The sequence below is a fragment of the Heterodontus francisci genome, chromosome 20 (genome assembly GCF_036365525.1).
Source record: "Heterodontus francisci isolate sHetFra1 chromosome 20, sHetFra1.hap1, whole genome shotgun sequence".
NCBI lineage: Eukaryota > Metazoa > Chordata > Chondrichthyes > Heterodontiformes > Heterodontidae > Heterodontus > Heterodontus francisci.
The window spans coordinates 53,885,015-53,904,132 of NC_090390.1; the positions used below are offsets into that span (position 1 = coordinate 53,885,015).

Consider the following 19,118-nt stretch of genomic DNA (forward strand, 5'->3'; position numbering starts at 1 on the left):
AAATAATTGATTTGCTGCAACACATGTGATACTCTTAGTGCAAAAGGCTATGACATTTGGCCAACTTTATAATGTCATCCTGTGATGAAACATAGGTATAATAGGCTTAATTAGGTAGAATTTAGATATAATTAATACATTATACCATTTAGAATTAAAGATTGAATAAATGGTCAGTTTTCAAGACTCACTGAACTCCCCTTTTAACAGCAGAGTTAAAACATCTATAAACATCCCTGTTACAATAGAATGTGAACCAGAAACATTTTTTAAGTTTAAATAAATCCATTCCAAGGTCTCTGCTACAATAGAATTAGAAGATGAAACACACTGGGATATCCTATGTGAGGTCAGTACTGATAACTATAAACTTAATTATTTGGTAGTGTTAGTGATATAGACAGACTCACTCAAGAGGATGGTACAAGGTATCATAAAAATCAATTACAGATAATAAATCACTGCTGGACCGAACTTTAGCCAATGGTAAAAATATATCTGGAATATAATGTATGAAAGCACTGAAGATGTTATAGAAGTTTACAATGCCAGGCCTATTCATAATGGCACAACATAGTTATTCCCTGTGTAGAATGTGAAAAGTTCATTATTTTTTATCTGTCCAATATTTCAAAAAGAAAAACTGAGCTATAGATTTTTGTTTTCTTCATGAAGATCAGGGCTTCAATTGAATTCTATTCCTAGGTGATGGCATTATCTTAGAAGTGGAATAATTGATTGTAACATTTTCTTTTTAATCTACCAAATTGAATTGAAGAGAGATTGATAATCAAGATCATGAAGTAAAGTTTGACGCTGAACTATCACGGTGTGAATCTCGCTAAATGGAAATGTTGCTTCTGGTTTTGCATGCTGAAAAGCAATTTTATTATTAACTGATCGACTAACAAGCCCTCCATCCATTTGTATCGATTCAGTAGGTTGTCGCTTCTGATAACCCTTTGTGATGTTCAGTACTAAGCGTCCAGGAAGGAACATTATTTACATTACATTTGGTGCTAAAGAGCAGCTTTGTGCTTGTTAAAGCATCAGAAAAAAATTACTGCTTACACAGCTTAATACAAAGTACGAGGTACAATATATCTGTAGCGTTTAACTTTTAACTTGCTTTTCCGTTGGACTTTGCCTTTCAAGATGTGGTCTTGCACCCCTGCTTCTGAATTCTGCTGGATCTTTGGATCTTCTATGTCTGTTGTTTGGTTTTGACTGCATCTGCCATGTTGTCTGGTTTTGATTGTATTGGAAGTTCTCCTATTGTATCTTTAATGTTATGTGCCTATAATGCAGAGGATTGGTTTACTGTACAACAGGCACCTGACAGGAAAATACAGTAGAAGAATTCACTGTGCTGCCTTTTGCTTCCAATTTGTCTCAACTCCTTCTGGGTAAAACATTTATATGCTCCAGCCATTCTGCACCACTCCCTTGTGAGAGGGTGCCCTGCAGTATCAAACCCTCCTTTTCCCCTCTCTTCCATGAGCATCTGAACTGCTGTATTTGTTGTTCTGAATATTCTTGGGTGCAAAAAATGGCTGGTGCTGGAAATATGAAACAAAAACGGAAAATGCTGGGAAAACTCAGCAGATCAGGCAGCATCTGTAGAGTGAACAGATAGATAAGTTCATCTTTTGACTGTGGACCCTACAGAGGGTCTACACCTGAAATGTTAACTGATCTGTTCGCTGCTCAGATGGTCCTAGAACTCCTGAAATTCCTTTTTGCCTGACAAAAGTCCCTTCTCTTCAAAAGGTTATAGTAGCCCTTTAAATAGTTGCAGCAGTCCCAGATATTCCACCCCCAAATCTGTGAGCTCACAGAGATTGGTGGATTGAATGATTGTAGCTCAGGATGAATAAGTAATTCAGGTCAGTAGCTCCAGAAGATTTGATGGGGTTGGCCATTCCTTACTCAGACAGATGCAGTATTTCTGCTGCATTCATGCACATCATGGAGAATCTATTGGATGGTGACAACAAGGGGAGATTTTCTTCTTCAATGCCTTGGCATGGGAGCTTGGAAAGGTGGAAATATTTATCACACATTTGGGCACAAGTTCCTCATAATTTTCCATTCATTCAATTATCAGCCACTTTTGTCCTAGTTTGCAATAAGCACTTCTGCTTTGCCAAACTCCTATGCCTGGACATTGAAGAGTAAGATTTCCCCCCATGTTCTGAAACAGAATTTAGATCTGGTTGACAAAGCAAGCTGAATGGATTAGTAATTTTACTAAAGGTACACATCCCCAGAAATTACATTTGGTGATATCAACCAACAAAAGCTTAGCTCATTCCTTTGTCCAGTACTTAATCAAGGCGTTAATTTGTTTAATTTAAATAAATTAACTCTTCCATTAAAGTTGCAAACAATGGATTTTAACACAAATGTTAACCATTTGCCTGCTAATATTTGGCAACAGTAATTTCTAGGCTTGCAAGTGTCATCATCTAGAAATAGTTTTCTTTTAATATCACTACTCAGCCAGAGTAGCAGACATGATATTTATAGAAGTTTGGATGGGATATGGCATTCTGAGTTTCACTTCATTGAAAAAGTGGCTGCACCCCCATCATCCTGTATCAATTTGAAAAACCTATACAGAATATATGAGGAAATAAGCTTCAGACACTGGCTTTCCTGTGGATCTCCCTCCCAGAAGGTGCAACAACATGGAATTGTGTCCCTTGTTTAACAGGGGAAGGATTTTTAGGCCCTGATGGGGGTGAGTGCAGAGGTGGGTGGGTGTGAAAATTAGTGCTACGGGCCTGTGCCGGTTTTGACACCTCTGTTCTGACCGTTGGCGATTTTGCTCTGGGCACACACATCTCCCACGTTCAGGAGCACCATCCACACTCCGGCTGCTCAGCTGTTGTTTCTGCTGGTGGCATCAGACCTGGGGTTTGTCATCTGGGGCTCGCGTTACACTCACCTTGCCAGAATGAGAAGGTCATTAAACTTTGTGACACTGCACCCAGTTCCTCCGCACAACACTTCAGTTGCTCACTGTTGCTGCCACCTCCAGCCAGGCCTGCTTTCTTTGACTGGGTGGCCTTCTCCTGTCAACCTCTGGAAGCAGGACCTCTCACCTCTCTCTCACAGCCTCCAACAGAATCTCAGGGATTGCATTGGTGGGGCAGCCCTGCCCCGGGTGCCTGACCTTTGCCTGTCCTCCTGGTGAGCTGCAGCTTGCATGCTGAATCAAAGTGTCTGCAGTGATGCCTTTAAAATTGGGCCTACACTTTGCAAGTCCTGCCTCCATCCCACACCCGCCGCCGCTAATTGGCCGCAAAACCTGCCATCCATCGAATTAGCAGCAGACATTGGGGAAAATTGCGGCCTGTGACTTCATCCCCGGTGTGGGGTCAGGACCCGGAAATGGATCCGACAAAGAACAAAGAACAGTACAGCACGGGACCAAGCCATTCGGCCCTCCAAGCCTGCGCCGATCTTGATGCCTGTCTAAAATAAAACCTTCTGCACTTCTGGGGTCCGTATCTCTATATTCCCATCCTATTCAGGTATTTGTCAAGATGCCTCTTAAATGTCGCTATCGTACCTACTTCCACCATCTCCCCCAGCAGCAAGTTCCAGGCACTCACCACCCTCTGTGTAAAGAACTTGCCTCGCACATCCCCTCTAAACTTTGCCCCTCTCACCTTAAACCTATGTCCCCTAGTAACTGACTCTTCCACCCTGGGAAAAAGCTTCTGACTATCCACTCTGTCCATGCCGCTTATAACTTTGTAAACCTCTATCATGTCGCCCCTCCACCTCCGTCGTTCCAGTGAAAACAATCCGAGTTTATCCAACCTCTCCTCATAGCTAATGCCCTCCAGACCAGGCAACATCCTGGTAAACCTCTTCTGTACCCTCTCCAAAGCCTCCACATCCTTCTGGTAGTGTGGCGACCAGAATTGCACGCAATATTCTAAGTGTGGCCGAACTAAGGTTCTGTACAGCTGCAACATGACTTGCCAGTTTTTATACTCTATGCCCCGACCGATGAAGGCAAGCATGCCGTATGCTTTCTTGACTACCTTATCCACCTGCATTGCCACTTTGTGACCTGTGAACTTGTACGCCCAGATCTCTCTGACTGTCAATACTCCTAAGGGTTCTGCCATTTACTGTATACTTCCCACCTGTATTAGATCTTCCAAAATGCATTACCTCACTTTTGTCCAGATTAAACTCCATCTGCCATTTCTCCGCCCGAGTCTCCAACCGATTTATATCCTGCTGTATTCTCTGACAATCCTCATCACTAACCGCAACTCCACCAACCTTTGTGTCGTCCGCAAACTTACTAATCAGACCAGCTACATTTTCCTCCAAATCATTTATATATAATACAAACAGCAAAGGTTCCAGCACTGATCCCTGCGGAACACCATTAGTCACAGCCCTCCATTCAGAAAAGCACCCTCTGTCTTCTATGACCAAGCCAGTTCTGTATCCATCTTGCCAGCTCACCTCTGATCCCGTGTGACTTCACCTTTTGTACCAGTCTGCCATGAGGGACCTTGTCAAAGGCTTTACTGAAGTCCATATAGATAACATCCACTGCCCTTCCTTCATCAATCATCTTCGTCACTTCCTCAAAAAACTCGATCAAGGTAGTGAGACACGACCTCCCCTTCACAAAACCATGCTGCCTCTCGCTAATAAGTTCATTTGTTTCCAAATGGGAGTAAATCATGTCCCGAAGAATCCTCTCTAATAATTTCCCTACCACTGACGTAAGGCTCACTGGCCTATAAAATCCTGGATTATCCTTGCCACCCCTCTTAAACAAAGGAACAACATTGGCTATTCTCCAGTCCTCTGGGACCTCACCTGTAGCCAATGAGGATACAAAGATTTCTGTCAAGGCCCCAGCAATTTCCTCCCTTGCCTCCCTCAGTATTCTGGGGTAGATCCCATCAGGCCCTCGGTACTTACCTACCTTAATGCTTTGCAAGACGCCTAACACCTCCGCCTTTTTGATAACGACATGACCCAGACTATCTACACTCCCTTCCCTAGACTCATCATCCACCAAGTCCTTCTCTTTGGTGAATACTGATGCAAAGTATTCATTTAATACCTCGCCCATTTCCTCTGGCTCCACACATAGATTCCCTCCTCTGTCCTTGAGAGGGCCAACCCTTTCCCTGGTTACCCTCTTGCTCTTTATATACGTATAAAAAGCCTTGGGATTCTCCTTAATCCTGTTTGCCAATGACTCTTCATGACGCCTTTTAGCCCTCCTAACTCCTTGCTTAAGTTCCTTCCAACTTTCTTTATATTCCTCAAGGGCTTGGTCTGTTCCCAGCCTTCCAGCCCTTACAAATGCTTCCTTTTTCTTTTTGACTAGGCTCACGATATCCCTCGTTATCCAAGGTTCCCGAAACTTGCCAAACTTATCCTTCTTCCTCACAGGAACATACCGGTCCTGGATTCCAATCAACTGACGTTTGAAAAACTCCCACATGTCAGATGTTGATTTACCCTCAAACAGCCGCCCCCAATCTAAATTCTCCAGTTCCTGCCTAATATTGTTATAATTAGCCTTCCCCCCAATTTAGCACCTTCACCCGAGGACTACTCTTATCCTTATCCACAAGTACCTTAAAACTTAGGGAATTATAGTCACTGTTCCCGAAATGCTCCCCTACTGAGTCTTCGACCACCTGGCCGGGCTCATTCCCCAATACCAGGTCCAGTACGGCCCCTTCTCTAGTTGGACTATCTACATATTGTTTCAAGAAGCTCTCCTGGATGCTCCTTACAAATTCTGCCCCATCCAAGCCCCTAGCACTAAGTGAGTCCCAGTCAATATAGGGGAAGTTAAAATCACTCACCACTACAACCTTGGTACCTTTACATCTTTCCAAAATCTGTCTACATATCTGCTCCTCTACCTCCCGCTGACTGTTGGGAGGCCTGTAGTAAACCCCCAACATCGTGACTGCACCCTTCCAATTCCTGAGCTCCACCCATATTGCCTCGTTGCATGACCCCTCCGAGGTGTCCTCCCGCAGTACAGCTGTGATATTCTCCTTCACAAGTAATGCAACTCCCCCACCCCTTTTACATCCCCCTCTATCCCGCCTGAAGCTTCTAAATCCCAGAACATTTAGCTGCCAATCCAGTCCTTCCCTCAACCAAGTCTCTGTAATAGCAACAACATCATAGTTCCAAGTACTAATCCAAGCTCTAAGTTCATCTGCCTTACCTGTTATACTTCTTGCATTGAAACAAATGCACTTCAGACCACCAGTCCCGCTGTGCTCAGCAACATCTCCCTGCCTGCTCTTCCTCTTAGTCTTACTGGCCTTATTTACTGGTTCCCACTCAGTTATTTCACCTGCTGTCCTACTGCCCTGGTTCCCACCCCCCGCCACACTAGTTTAAACCCTCCCGAGTGACACTAGCAAACCTTGCAGCCAGGATATTTGTGCCCCTCCAGTTTAGATGCAACCCGTCCTTCTTGTACAGGTCCCACCTGTTTCTGAAGAGATCCCAATGATCCAAATATCTGAAACCCTCCCTCCTACACCAGCTGTTCAGCCACGTGTTTAGCTGCACTATCTTCCTATTTCTAGCCTCACTGGCACGTGGCACAGGGAGTAATCCCGAGATTACAACCCTAGAGGTTCTGTCTTTTAATTTTCTACCTAACTCCCTAAACTCCCCCTGCAGGACCTCGTCACTCTTCCTGCCTATGTCGTTGGTACCGATGTGTACCACAACCTCTGGATGTTCACCCTCCCCCTTCAGAATGCCCCTGTCAGTTCAGAGACATCCTTGACCCTGGCACCAGGGAGGCAACATACCATCCTGGAGTCTCTTTCACGTCCATAGACGTTGCGGGGTTGGGACCCGAAAATGTTTCTGATGTCGGTTTCCCGAGCCCGAAGGCAAAATCCTGCCCTAGGAGTTCAAATAGACAGTTATCACTTGATAAACTTGGGTTGATGCAGCATGTGATAAGTTTATGGGAGATCTCTAATAGGAGAGTTTCCCCTTTTGCACTCCCAGTGACTATTGAGCTCAAGTTTGTGAGAGATTTGCCTTTGTTACGCTCAGTGTTTGTTTTGGGCTCTGTTTGGACGTGAAACCAGTGTTTACTGGTTCACGACCAAACAGATTTTTGACTGCAATACAGCACTTGCTGAAATGGAATGGAACTGGTGGTCTTATTTCTTTACAGTATCAGTTGATTAAATTGAAGAGGTACTCGATGTTCTATACTTGTATGAGGCAGACTGTTAAAATTCAGAATTTTGATTTTAAATAAAAGCTCGTGGTCAGTTAATGGGGAGAGGGTGGGGAGCTGCTTATAGTGGAAAATGAAGGCTATGGAGAAAGACGTAGGAGTCTGGTCTGACTTGGATTACCTGTTCCAGTTTACTGATTGCTGATCTTCAGAGCAAAGAAGTGTTGGTTTTAACTCCTAAGGCAGTACAAGCAGGGAGTTTAAAACAGCACAGGAATTCCTGCAGCTGCAATTGTTTGAACTAAACTCGAGACCATGGAGATGCAAAAACTGCCTAAGGGTCAGTGTAGGTTCCAGCACCACAGAACAGAAAGAAGTTAAATTCTCTTTACAGTAACAAGAAATTTGCTTGTTATTTAATGGAACCGGGGCAGGATTTACCCTGCAGGCTTCCGGACCCTGCCGTCAGGTTCAAATGGGGGTCAGAAGCCCACACTGTGTGGGGAACAGTCACTCACCTGTGTTTTTTTTCTGAACTGGCCAATTAATGGTCAGAATTCAATTAAGGATGGCAAGCGTGCTCTTGAAGCTGGAGAGCCAATAGGAGGCCCTCCAGCGTTAAAGAAGAAGCTGGCCATTCAAGGTAAGTGAGGGAGAAGGCACCCCAAGATGGAGGCACCCTCTCTCCAACATTTAAAAAAAAATGTAAAATAAAAAATAGATCAAGCAGCTGTGCCACCATTGTGGAGGGGGAACCCCCCCCCCCCCCCCCACTTCCACAGGTTGGCCTGCAGCTGTAGCTGAAGCCTGGTAGGCAGGGAGGGCCTCTGAGCTTGCCTGGAGTGCTGGCTCCCGGGTCTGTCACCAGGAGGCCGCCTCCAGTCAGCTACACCGTTCTCTGTTGCCTCTGGGGACCTGGAGGCTGATTGGAAAATCTCAGTTGGCCTCCAACAATCGTCGGCCTCAATAAGCCTGTAATTAGTTGAGTCGGCTACCCTCAGCTTGCGGAAAATGGCCCTGGGGCGGGGTGAGGACAGGGGACTGACGTGCTGGCCAGCAGCAGGAAATTCCGTACCTGCCTGCCTGCCCCTGTACCCACCCCATTGGGGCCTAAAAGTTCAGTCCTTGAGTTCAGTTGGAAGCTAGACTTATGCTGGATAATTGACGCATTACTGATATTCTTCTTGCATGCATATATAATAGCACATGCTGATTATTATGCTTCATAGTGCTGCTTGTTTGTAAAGGAAGATATTAGTTGCTTTAATTGGTAAACTTCTGGTCTGTGTTGTAATATTTGCCATTTCAAAGAGAATTTGTTAATGTAGCACAAATATATGTTAATTCCAATAGACCGATGACATTCAGTGGAGTAATGGTCAGCTTCTTGGGAATATGCTGGTTTGGGTGCAGATGGTTCAGTTTATAGGATCTAAGCAATAAAGTATATTTTTGGGGAAAAAAGGAGATTCTCCCAGGGGAAAGGTCACTATGTAAGGCCCTCCCACCATAGTTTCTGGCACCTCGCTATACAGTGTTAAACCCCTCGGGCTGTATGCACCAGAGAATATAACCTGTGTTGGCACGTGTAGTGAGGCACCTCATGTAATGTATTGAATGAAACTATCTGTATTGCACTTTATTGAATATCAAATTCAGACTGTTATGTAATGTAATTTTAGAAGTTTTATGAATAAAGTATATTTTTGAAAAATAAAGTGCTAAAAAGTGACATTTTAACATCTATTATTGCAAAAATAAATTCTAAACAGAACTATACAGATGTACCAAGTCAAAAAGATTTATATATTTTGAGGGATTTCATTTTTGTTGCTTCGCACTCCATGTAAAAAAAAAAATGTTTATTTTAAAAGTTCTTACGTTGGTGATATTCAAAGTCAGTCAGTTAGTGGTGTCATAATATCATGTGGTCATATGACACAATTCTTTTGTTGTGATTGGGTAATTTTACTTGCTGTAAAATGTCAAGTTACATCAGTAATTTTGTCAATTACCTGTCTTTCCTCCTGAGTTGTGATTGGTTGTTTTTCATGACCTATTTGTAGTAATGTTTTTTTAATGTATTTTTTTAGTTAGCTTCCTGTAAGTGCATTTTCTATATTAAATACTCTTTAAACTGCAAGTTATTATAAATTCTGTCTTAACAACATTTTTGATTATTTTCAGCACCATCCAAAGAAGATGAGTAAAGGACCTACTCTCCTCTCATGTGCAATCATGGGTAAGTGTAGAAATTATTTGATATTAAAAACATTTGACCAAATGGTCATTGTGTGCCAATAGTTATCTTCTAAGATACAATCCTAAGGTGGGTAAGCTTCCTATAATAAAATTAATTTAGGGAGGCTAATTCCACAGACTTAATGTTGTTTTCTCTGGAGTTTGGTTAGTTTTCATGGTTGTTGGTCAGAGTTTCTGGACACGAAGAGTTCTAGTTCTGAAAGGAAATTATTAGAGTCCTTTTTGCAGCAAATGAAACATAGCTTCAAAGATAATGATCCTATGGAGTAAGTACAATATTGCACATACATTGAGAGACACAAAACTTTAAATGGACCACAGTTTTGGAAACCACTGTGATAATGTGGAAAGCATCATAAGGTGTTATTGAACTATGGAGCAAATTTGCTAATCGTGTGCTCCCAGAATTGAGCTGTGCTTGGAGGGAATGTGGATCTGAATTAGTGCTATAGTATTGCAGCCCTGCCTCTGACTTGTGTTTCCTTCAAATGTAGTTCCACATTGGGAGCACAGGATCACTGAATTTGTCTTTATGTGAGTGTAGGTTGCAAAGGGAGACCAATCCATGGTGCAAACAAACCTTCCTCCCATATCCCGATGGCATTGTAGACCAATTAAAATATGGGCTTAAAATTCTGTCAGTAGGATAAGCGAGCTGATTTTAGTAATGTAAATGCAGGGAGTTGGCCATGTAAGTTTGTTTTCTGCAGAGTCCCATATAAAATCAGAGCTTAGCATTTCTACAGAGACTAGCTCCATACCCAGGTCTAAAAATGGGAAAGAGACACATTGCAATTGCTTTCCTGAAACTGCATGAACTACAGTACCCAAATATAAAACCGCTATGTTGAAAAGAACAAAGGGTGTAACTACCTCATCCCTTTAATTGACTGGGAAGAGGAATTGCCACCCTATATAGTTTGAATCATGGGATTGCTTCAGGTACATGATAGGTAATGCCAGATACACACAACTAAGCCAATGAGCTGTAAATGTGTAAACTACTGACCATTCCTAAACTATTAACCTATCATATACAACAAAAACAAAAAGTGCTGGAAATACTCAGCAGGTCAGACAGCATCTGTGGAGAGAAAAACAGTTAACATTTTCAGGTCTGTGACCTTTCATCTGAGTACATCTGAAAACAGGTCAGTGTTTCAATTGCAAAAGCTTTCTTCAGCATTTTAAAATATTACACCTGGTGTTTCTGGCAAGGTTTTAACGCTACATGGATTTTGAGCAATATTTTGAGTCTTAACTAATCAGAATTTGGTTGATTTAGCATTTTAATCTGAAAAGTAATGATTTGGCTGATTGAAAATACAGAGCAAATTTTTGAAAAAGTTAGATAAATCATTGATTAAAGATACATTGAAAGCTGAACCTTGCTTTTGCTGAATGAAGTTTAGACGAGACATAAAAGTATATGTAATTTAACAATCAATGTAATATTTTTTGTGGGGAGAAATAACTTGGGTGGGATGTAGCATAACACCGTACTATATTCCAACTCTCTATACAGTGAACTGGTACTATACAGACCAATAGTAGAGGCTGCCCAATCCCAGACATGTCTTTGGGGCAGAGATAATTGGCAGAGGTCATGTACCTGCCCTCTTGGCTTCAGTATGATGCATGATATTGAGAAGAAGCCATTGAAAAAAAAAATTGTGGCATGGATTAGCAGTGTGAGAATTTTGCTGATTTTTCTCCGTTTGAGCATTATACGTCATCAGGACATCAGCAAAGGTTGCCAAGAATTTTGTGCACCTCCTTGTTTGGTAGGTTCTTTTCCATCAACCCAAATAGTAATTGGTTGGCATTCTTCTCTATTTGTAAGTTATTCTACCACCTCATGTTACACCATTCCTGCTGGGAAGAGAAAATGACAAACATCTGCCAGTGTACCCCTTGAGAGTGAGGAAGCAGTGCCGTGATGGTGACAACTGACACCTGTTTCCTCTGTCAATCATGGTTAGCATAAAAACTTCAGAAATTGGTTTGACCTAACAATGGTCCCCTTGAGTGAAGTTTCCTTTAAATTTTCTGTTAGTTTTTAAGAAGGGGGCATTTATAACCTCTATTAATTGATAAACGCTTGTAATTGGTTGAATTTAAAAGAGGTAGACTGTTTCCATAGTGATGGGACTGGATGGGCTGAAGCAGTATTATCAGAAATGCAAGTTTACTTTTGGTTGTAATCTTTACAACTTGCTTAGATTGTTTCAACAGTATAACCTTGTTCTTTTTAAAAAGAAATTCCTTTACATGAAAATTAGAACTTCATGTTAAGGATTGTGCCAGGGCTGCATTTTTCCCAATATTTGAGGCTGTAGTCAACCACTTTATACACACAGACAATCCTGATAATGTGATGGAATATAGGTATAATAGGCTTAATTAAGTAGAATTTGGAAATAGTTAGTGTATTATGCTTTTTAGAAGTAAAGATTGAATAAATGGTCAGTTTTCAGACATCACTGAAATTCCCCTTAGAGAAGGTAGAGTTAAGTATTTCAAGGTCCCTGTTAGAATAATTTCTGTTGCCAGGGAATTGGAAGATAAACCACACATTGAAATATCCTGTGTGACCTCAGTAAGAGGTAGCAATAAACGTAATTAGTTTATGGGGTTGTTGATGTAGACAAATCGGCTCCGGAGGTTGTTTTAAGGTATCATAAAAATTGCAATTATAGAAAATGGATTTACAGGAATAAGAGGTCAAGTAAACACAATTATAAGCATTTTGACCAGATAAAGGCTTATAACTTCAAAAACTAGGGGTTTCCAATAAAACATTAAGTGGAGAATTAGTTCATGATGCTATCAAATATGGATTTTAAAAGGAACACAGGAAGGTCACATAAATTCTGGAAGTCAGATGACACCTTAGAAATAGTATAAAAATGAGAGGTTTTGAAAGCAAAGTTTAGAGGTGTTGTATTTTCAAACAACACTTCTCATCCCATGCATGGCTTGGGGGATTTAAGGTAAAAGTTTACTTTAAAATTTTGTTGGATATTCTAGGATAATTTTGCTGTAACATTAGGAAGATTAAACTTTTGGATTCTATGTTAGAAATAAGAATGTGTATTACATCTCTCAGTAATATTTGATACTGTGATATACTTATCTAGTTAAGTTTATTACATGTTCAATTCTTTAATAAATCTATAAAAGTTAATAAATCATCTCGTAGTATTCTGTATACAACTACAAGAACCCCCTCTCTGTGTCTCTTTAAATGGAGAGATAAGTATTGAAAAGAGTTTCCCAGACCCTTATAATATCTGGGATATTTATGACATAGCCTATTTTTAATATTTATGGCTATCTGAAAGATGGTAATATTCTCTGTTGGTTTTCTTTCTTTGAGGGAAAGCTAGTACAATTCTTTGGACCCAAATAAGTGTCTGAGAATTTGTCTGGTTTGAACTTGATTAAAGGAGATTCATAGGGATGTACTCCTGATTTGGTTTAGTTCCTGTAAGGGGTTAAAGTCATAAATCACATCAATAATATTCAACTTTTAAAATGGGCTGTGTGCTCCCATACAGCAGATACCATTGTACTGTTGCAATGATACAACATGGATTCCCAGGAATGACGTGTTTTTATTAGGTTCACGTGGTAATGTCTTCTGGAATCCTAGCCTTTTCTATTTAGTATTGTATAAATAAAAATGGGAGAAGGTGGAGTGATTCTAGTGTAATGATAGCGGAGCAAGAACCCAACATAAAAAATGGTGAGTCAGAGAGCCTGCCCATGGCTATGGTTCCTGTGGCAATAACTGCAAAATTTGGAAACGCAAAGGAATAACCAAATAATAAATATTGTTAACGTCAAGGAGCTCCAATAGAGCAGCAGCTGTGATTTTAACATTTTTGTTAAAATTGCATTTTGGGTGGGGGAAGGAGGAATTAAGTTTGTCTCTGACATGGGATCTTTGAATATTATGACCAGGCGGAGGCTTTAAGCAGATAGCTCTTTCTGACAGCCAGTACAGGTGCAATAACTTAGTCTCATTGTCCTGCCCTGTTCCACATCTCTCTTCATTAAAGGCCTTTTGGGCATTGGGCTCCCCCTGTGGAGTGACACTCACAGGAGGTACATGGTGCTAAAGCACAGGTTGTGCAATTCCATGTGAGTACCATTCCCCATTGGAAATGCAGCATTCCTTTTAAATTTCATATGGGATCTATTAACCCAACTTACTAAATTGTCACCTGCAGTCCTTTTCATGGTTAAACAGGTCTTGTGTTGCAAGAACATAACATAAAAAATAGGAGCAGGAGTAGATCATATGACCCCTCGAGCCTGCTTCATTTTTCAATACAATCATGGCTGATCTGCCTCAACTCCACTTTCCTCATATTCCTTGATTCCTTGAGAGACCAAAAATCTGTCTATTTCAGCATTAAATATACTCAACGATGGAACATCTACAAACCTCTGGGGTAGACTATTCAAAAGATTCAAAAGCCTTTGAGTGAAGAAATTTCTCCTCACCTCAATCCTAAATAATCGTCCCTTTATCTTGAGACTTTGCCCCCATGTTCTAGATTCCCTAGCCAGGAGAAACAACCTCAGTGTCCACCCTATCCAGCCTCTTCAGAATCTTGTTTGTTTCAATGAGATCAACTCTCATTCTTCTAAATGCCAGAGAGTATAGGCCCAATTTACTCAGCCTCTCATCATAGGACAACCCTCTCATCCCAGGAATCAATCTAGTGAACCTTGCCTCCAATGCAAGTGTATCCATTCCTTAGATATGAGACTAAAACTGGGTACAATACTCCATGTGTGGTCTTACAAAAGCTATGTACAATTGTAGCGAGACTTTCTTATTCTGGTACTCCAATCCTCTTGCAATAAAGACCAACATGCCATTTGCCCTCCTAATTGCTTGCTGTGCCTACATGTTAACCTTCTGTGATTTCCAGCATCTGCAGTATTTTGCTTTTATTTTAGTGTTACCTTTCTGTGTTCCCTGTATGAGTACACCCAAGTACATTTGAACATCAACATTTAGAAGTTTCATGTCTTTTTAAAAACTATTCTGCTTTTCTATTCTTACTAGTGAATAGTGAATAACCTCACACTTTCCCACATTATACTCCATCTGCCACCTTGTTGCTCATTCACTTGGCCTGTCTATATCTCTTTGCAGTCTCTTTGTGTCCTCACAGCTTACATTCCCATCAAGCTTTGCATCATCAGCAAACTTAGATGCATTACTTTGTCTAAGTCATTAATACAGATTGTAAATAACTGAGGCCCCAGCACCAATCCTTGCGGCACTCCACTAGTTACAGCCTGCCAAGTTGAAAACACCCGTTTATCCCTGCTCTTCACATTCTGTCCGCTAGTCAATCTTCTATCCATGCTAATATATTACCCCTAACTCCACGAGCCCTTATCTTGCATATTACTTTTGTGTGGCACCTTTATCGAATGCCTTTTGGAAATCTAAGTATACTACATTAACTGATTCCCCTTTATCTACCCTACTAGTTACATCCTCAAAAAAACTCTAATAAATTTGTCAACATGATTTCCCTTTCGTAAAACCATGTTGAGGTTGTCTGATCATACTATGATTTTCTAAGTGCATTATTAAGATTTCCTTAATAGATATCAGCATTTTCCCAACAACTGATGTCAGGCTAACTGGCCGGTAGTTCCCTGTTTTCTCTCTCGCTCCTTTCCTGAATAGATATGTTTACATTTGCTAACTTCCAATCTGCTGGGACTGTTCTAGAATCTAGACAATTTTGGAAAATCATAAACAGTGCATTACTATTTCTGCAGCTATCTCTTTTAGAACCCTACGATGTAGGCCTTCAGGTCCTGGGGATTTGTCCTTTAGTCTCTAAGTTTCTCCAATACATTTTCTCTGCTGATATTAATTACCTTAGGTTCCTCACTCTTACTCGCCCCTTAATTACCTTCTATTTCTGGTATGTAATTTGCGTCTTCTATTGTGAAGACAGACACCAAATATTTGTTCAACATTTCTGCCATTTCCTCATTCCCGATAATAATTTCTCCTGTAGTTTATAGGCCCCTAACAGTAGTTATACTGACAGATCATTAAGCAAGAAATAATTAGAGCTTGTAACTAAGGAAATGTAATAATAGTGGGAGACTTTAATCTTCATATAGGGACCAAAATTTACTTTAGTTAATATCCTTTTTATATTCTTGCAAAAGCTCTTACAAATCTGTTTTTTATATTCCTGGCTAGTTTACTCATATTTTATTTCCCTTTTTGTCAACCTTTTGGTCGCCTTTTGCTGGTTTTTAAAACACTCCCAATCCTTTGCAATATTATAAACCTCTTTTAATCTAATACTATCCTTAACTTCCCTAGTAAGTGATGGAAGGATCTTTCTTTCTGAGTTTTCGTTTTTAATAGAATTAATTTTTGTTGAATATTTTGAATTGTTTCTTTAAATGTTTCCTACTGTTTATTTACTGTCATACCCTTTAGTCTATTAATCGGCCTCAGCCAGCTCTCCCCTCATACCTATGTAATTGGCTTTGTTTAAGATTCTTGTTTGGGACTGGAGTATGTCGTTCTCAAGCTTAATATGGAATTCAATTGTATTGTGATCATTTTTTCCCATCTTTTACTATGAGATTACTAATTAACTCCACCTCATCGCACAATACTAGATCTAAAATAATTTTGTGTTTCTAGTTGGTTCCACAACATATTAGTCCATAAAATTGTCACAAAAGCATTTGACAAACTTATCTTTCAGCCTTGCTTAGCCAATTGATTTGTCCAGTGTGTATGAAGATTGAAGTCCCCCACCATTATTACATTGCCTTAGTTACAAGCTCCAATTATTTCTTGCTTAATGCTCTAACAGTATATAGTATATCTAACAGTATACCTAACAGTATAACTACTGTCAGGGAGCCTATAAACTACTCCCACCTCCCACCAGTGTTTTCTGACCCATGTTGTGCTGAATCTCCACCCATATTGATTTTACTTCCTGATCTTCTGAGCCAAGATCCTTTCACACTACTGTCCTTCTGTCATCCTTTGCTATCAGGGTCTGCTCCTCCTCCTTTTCTATTCAGTCTTTTCAAAATGTTGTGTACCTGGAATGTTTATTTCCCAATCTTGGTCACCTTGTAACCATGTCTCTGTAATGGCGATTAGATCTAAATCTGTATTTGTGCTGCTCTTTCATCCATATTGTGAATATTTCATGTATTCAGATAATGAGCCTTTAATTTTTTTTTACTGCAGTTATTTGCATGGACCTTATTCACCGATGCACTATTACCTCTAAACTCTCTGTCCCTTCCTGTCGCACTCTTCTGTCTTTACCCAAATTGTTCCTGTCTCACTCTTCTGTCTTTACCCAAATTGTTACACTGTTCTATTGCCTTGACTTTTCTCTTTAGATTTCTAAATATTCCTTCACCTGAACCCTGATGTAGTGCCCAATATAGCTTTTTTAAAAAAAGCACAATGCTCTTAAAACTGAAACTTAACAAATACCACTGTCCATATCACCCAAGTCTAAAAAGCACCCATTAACAACTGCTCTTTGTTTTCTGTGCTCTTGCCAACTTTCTGTCTATGCTGACACATTCTCTATAATTTTCACCTTAATTCACCTTAATTTTGCTAACAAAAATCCATATGCCAACATCTGCATTTCCATTGTCAATCCACTTCACATTATTTCTTCAAAGAACTTTATTAGATTTGCTAGACACACATTGCCTTTTATAAGTTTGTCCTGCTTACCTTAATTAACCCATATCTTTCTAAGTGAATATTAATTTCATCACATATCATTGTGGCCTCTGGAAACTTACCCACTGCTGATGTTAGGCTGGCTGCTTTAGAGTTACCCAATTTTTCCCTTTTTCAGCGAAAGTGCTGCTAGCAGCCCTGCAGTTCTCTGACCACAATCCTTCCAACATCCTCACATATGGAAATGTGCCAGAGTATCTGCTATCTCCATTCCCACTCCTCTCATTATGCTCTCACACCCTGACGCTTCTTCCACTTTTGAGTTTCACCTGTGTTTTTTTTGATGGCATCCTTTTTTTAAAGTTTTCCTGTCTAACCTTCTCTTGAATATTTTCATTTCCATAATTATACACTTCTGTGAAAAATAAGGCACATCATTTAGTATCTTCACCGCTCCTTTGACCTCCATGAGAAAACTACCTTTTTATTAAAATCGCAGCTTCAGTAAGCCCTTTGGCCTTTTCTCAGCCTGCCCTTTTAAGGTCCTTATGATAGCTGAGATTACTAAAGTCCAGGCACAAAACTATGCATAGGTGTGCCATGATGTCTTTCTCCACTCCAAGAACTCTGTCTGAATCCGAATGTATGCTTCCACACTAAAAACTGTTCTAGGTAAAAGGAGCGAATAGTAATAATTTTGGAGATCAGTGGCAACAACTATTAAATCTCCCTTCTGTATTTGAGGTGCACAGTGTTGCAAATCACAAAGTCACACTGCACATTTAAGCTTGTTATGTACAAGTCTCATTTCCAAATAGTTCTATTTATGTCTGCCAACTCATAGGCATATGGCAGAAGGGCTTTCTTTGGCTTCTGCTTAAGATTCAGGAGCAAGCTATGAGGAGGAATCATGGCAAGAAGGGGATAGATGTGCAAGGAGAGCGAGGGTTTTGGTCTATGCTGACCAGTTTCTTAGTACCATGGAAGGGAAACAAGCCATATGGCAGCCATATTTCTTTGTCACGTGATGAATAAACTTGGTACACAGAAAGAGACTTTGAACATCTAGATTATCAAGCTGACTAGGACAACACATGTTGTCCTGCTTAGATCCTTCCCTCACTCTGAATGCAGCTATCTGTTGTCTAGCTGATGAGGATAGTTGGAGGTTTAGATTGACAGTTAATGGAAAACGTTGTCTTGACTGTACTGGGTGGCAGAAAGGCAAGCAGCTGCTGCTCAAACCTTGCTATTCATCATTCAGTTTGTAGGGTAGGTAGCCATACTGTGATCTTGAGGAATGTAGCAATAAATTTTTTAAGGTGAGTTGTGTTGGTCATCGTGCCACTTGTAAGAAGCTTGGGCCACCTTCTATTCCCCCAGAACAGACTGTAGCTTAAGAACATAAGAAATAAGATTAGGAGTAGGGCCTATGGGCCCATAAGCCTGTGCCACCATTTACTAACATCATGGCCTGCCCTATCCCCATAAACCTTGATTCCCTTAGTGCCCAAATATTTTGAATGCGCTCATTGACTGAGCATCCACAACCCTCTGGGGTAAAGAATTCCTAAGATTCACAATCCTCTCATCTCAGTCCTAAATGGCTGACCCTTTAGATTGAGACTATGACCCATAGTTGTGAACTCTCCAGTGGGGAAATAGCCTCTCAGCATCTACCCTGTCAAGTCCTTGAAGAATTTTATTCATTTCAATGAGATCATTTCTTGTCTTCTAAACTCCAGAGACTATAGGCCTAGTCTACTGTCCTCATAGGACAGCCAGGAATCAATCTAATGAACCTTTGTTGCATCCTCTGCAGGGCAAGTATATTGCCAGTTGTTTAATGATTAACTAGTGACTTTCAGTAAGTGGAGAATCATGCCTGCCGAAGGAAGTTAGCTCTGA

At 40.5% G+C, this 19,118-nt stretch overlaps 1 protein-coding gene across 10 annotated transcripts in view; it reads left to right on the forward strand.

Moving 5' to 3' along the window:
* The window catches only part of fam53b (family with sequence similarity 53 member B), a 127,536-nt gene that overhangs the window by 33,926 nt on the left and 74,492 nt on the right, over positions 1–19,118 (forward strand). For all 10 annotated transcript variants that reach the window (XM_068052789.1, XM_068052788.1, XM_068052794.1 and 7 more), the window contains one exon: positions 9,410–9,464. In XM_068052789.1, coding sequence (XP_067908890.1) covers positions 9,410–9,464 — 55 coding nt within the window. The remainder of the gene's footprint in view (positions 1–9,409; positions 9,465–19,118) is intronic.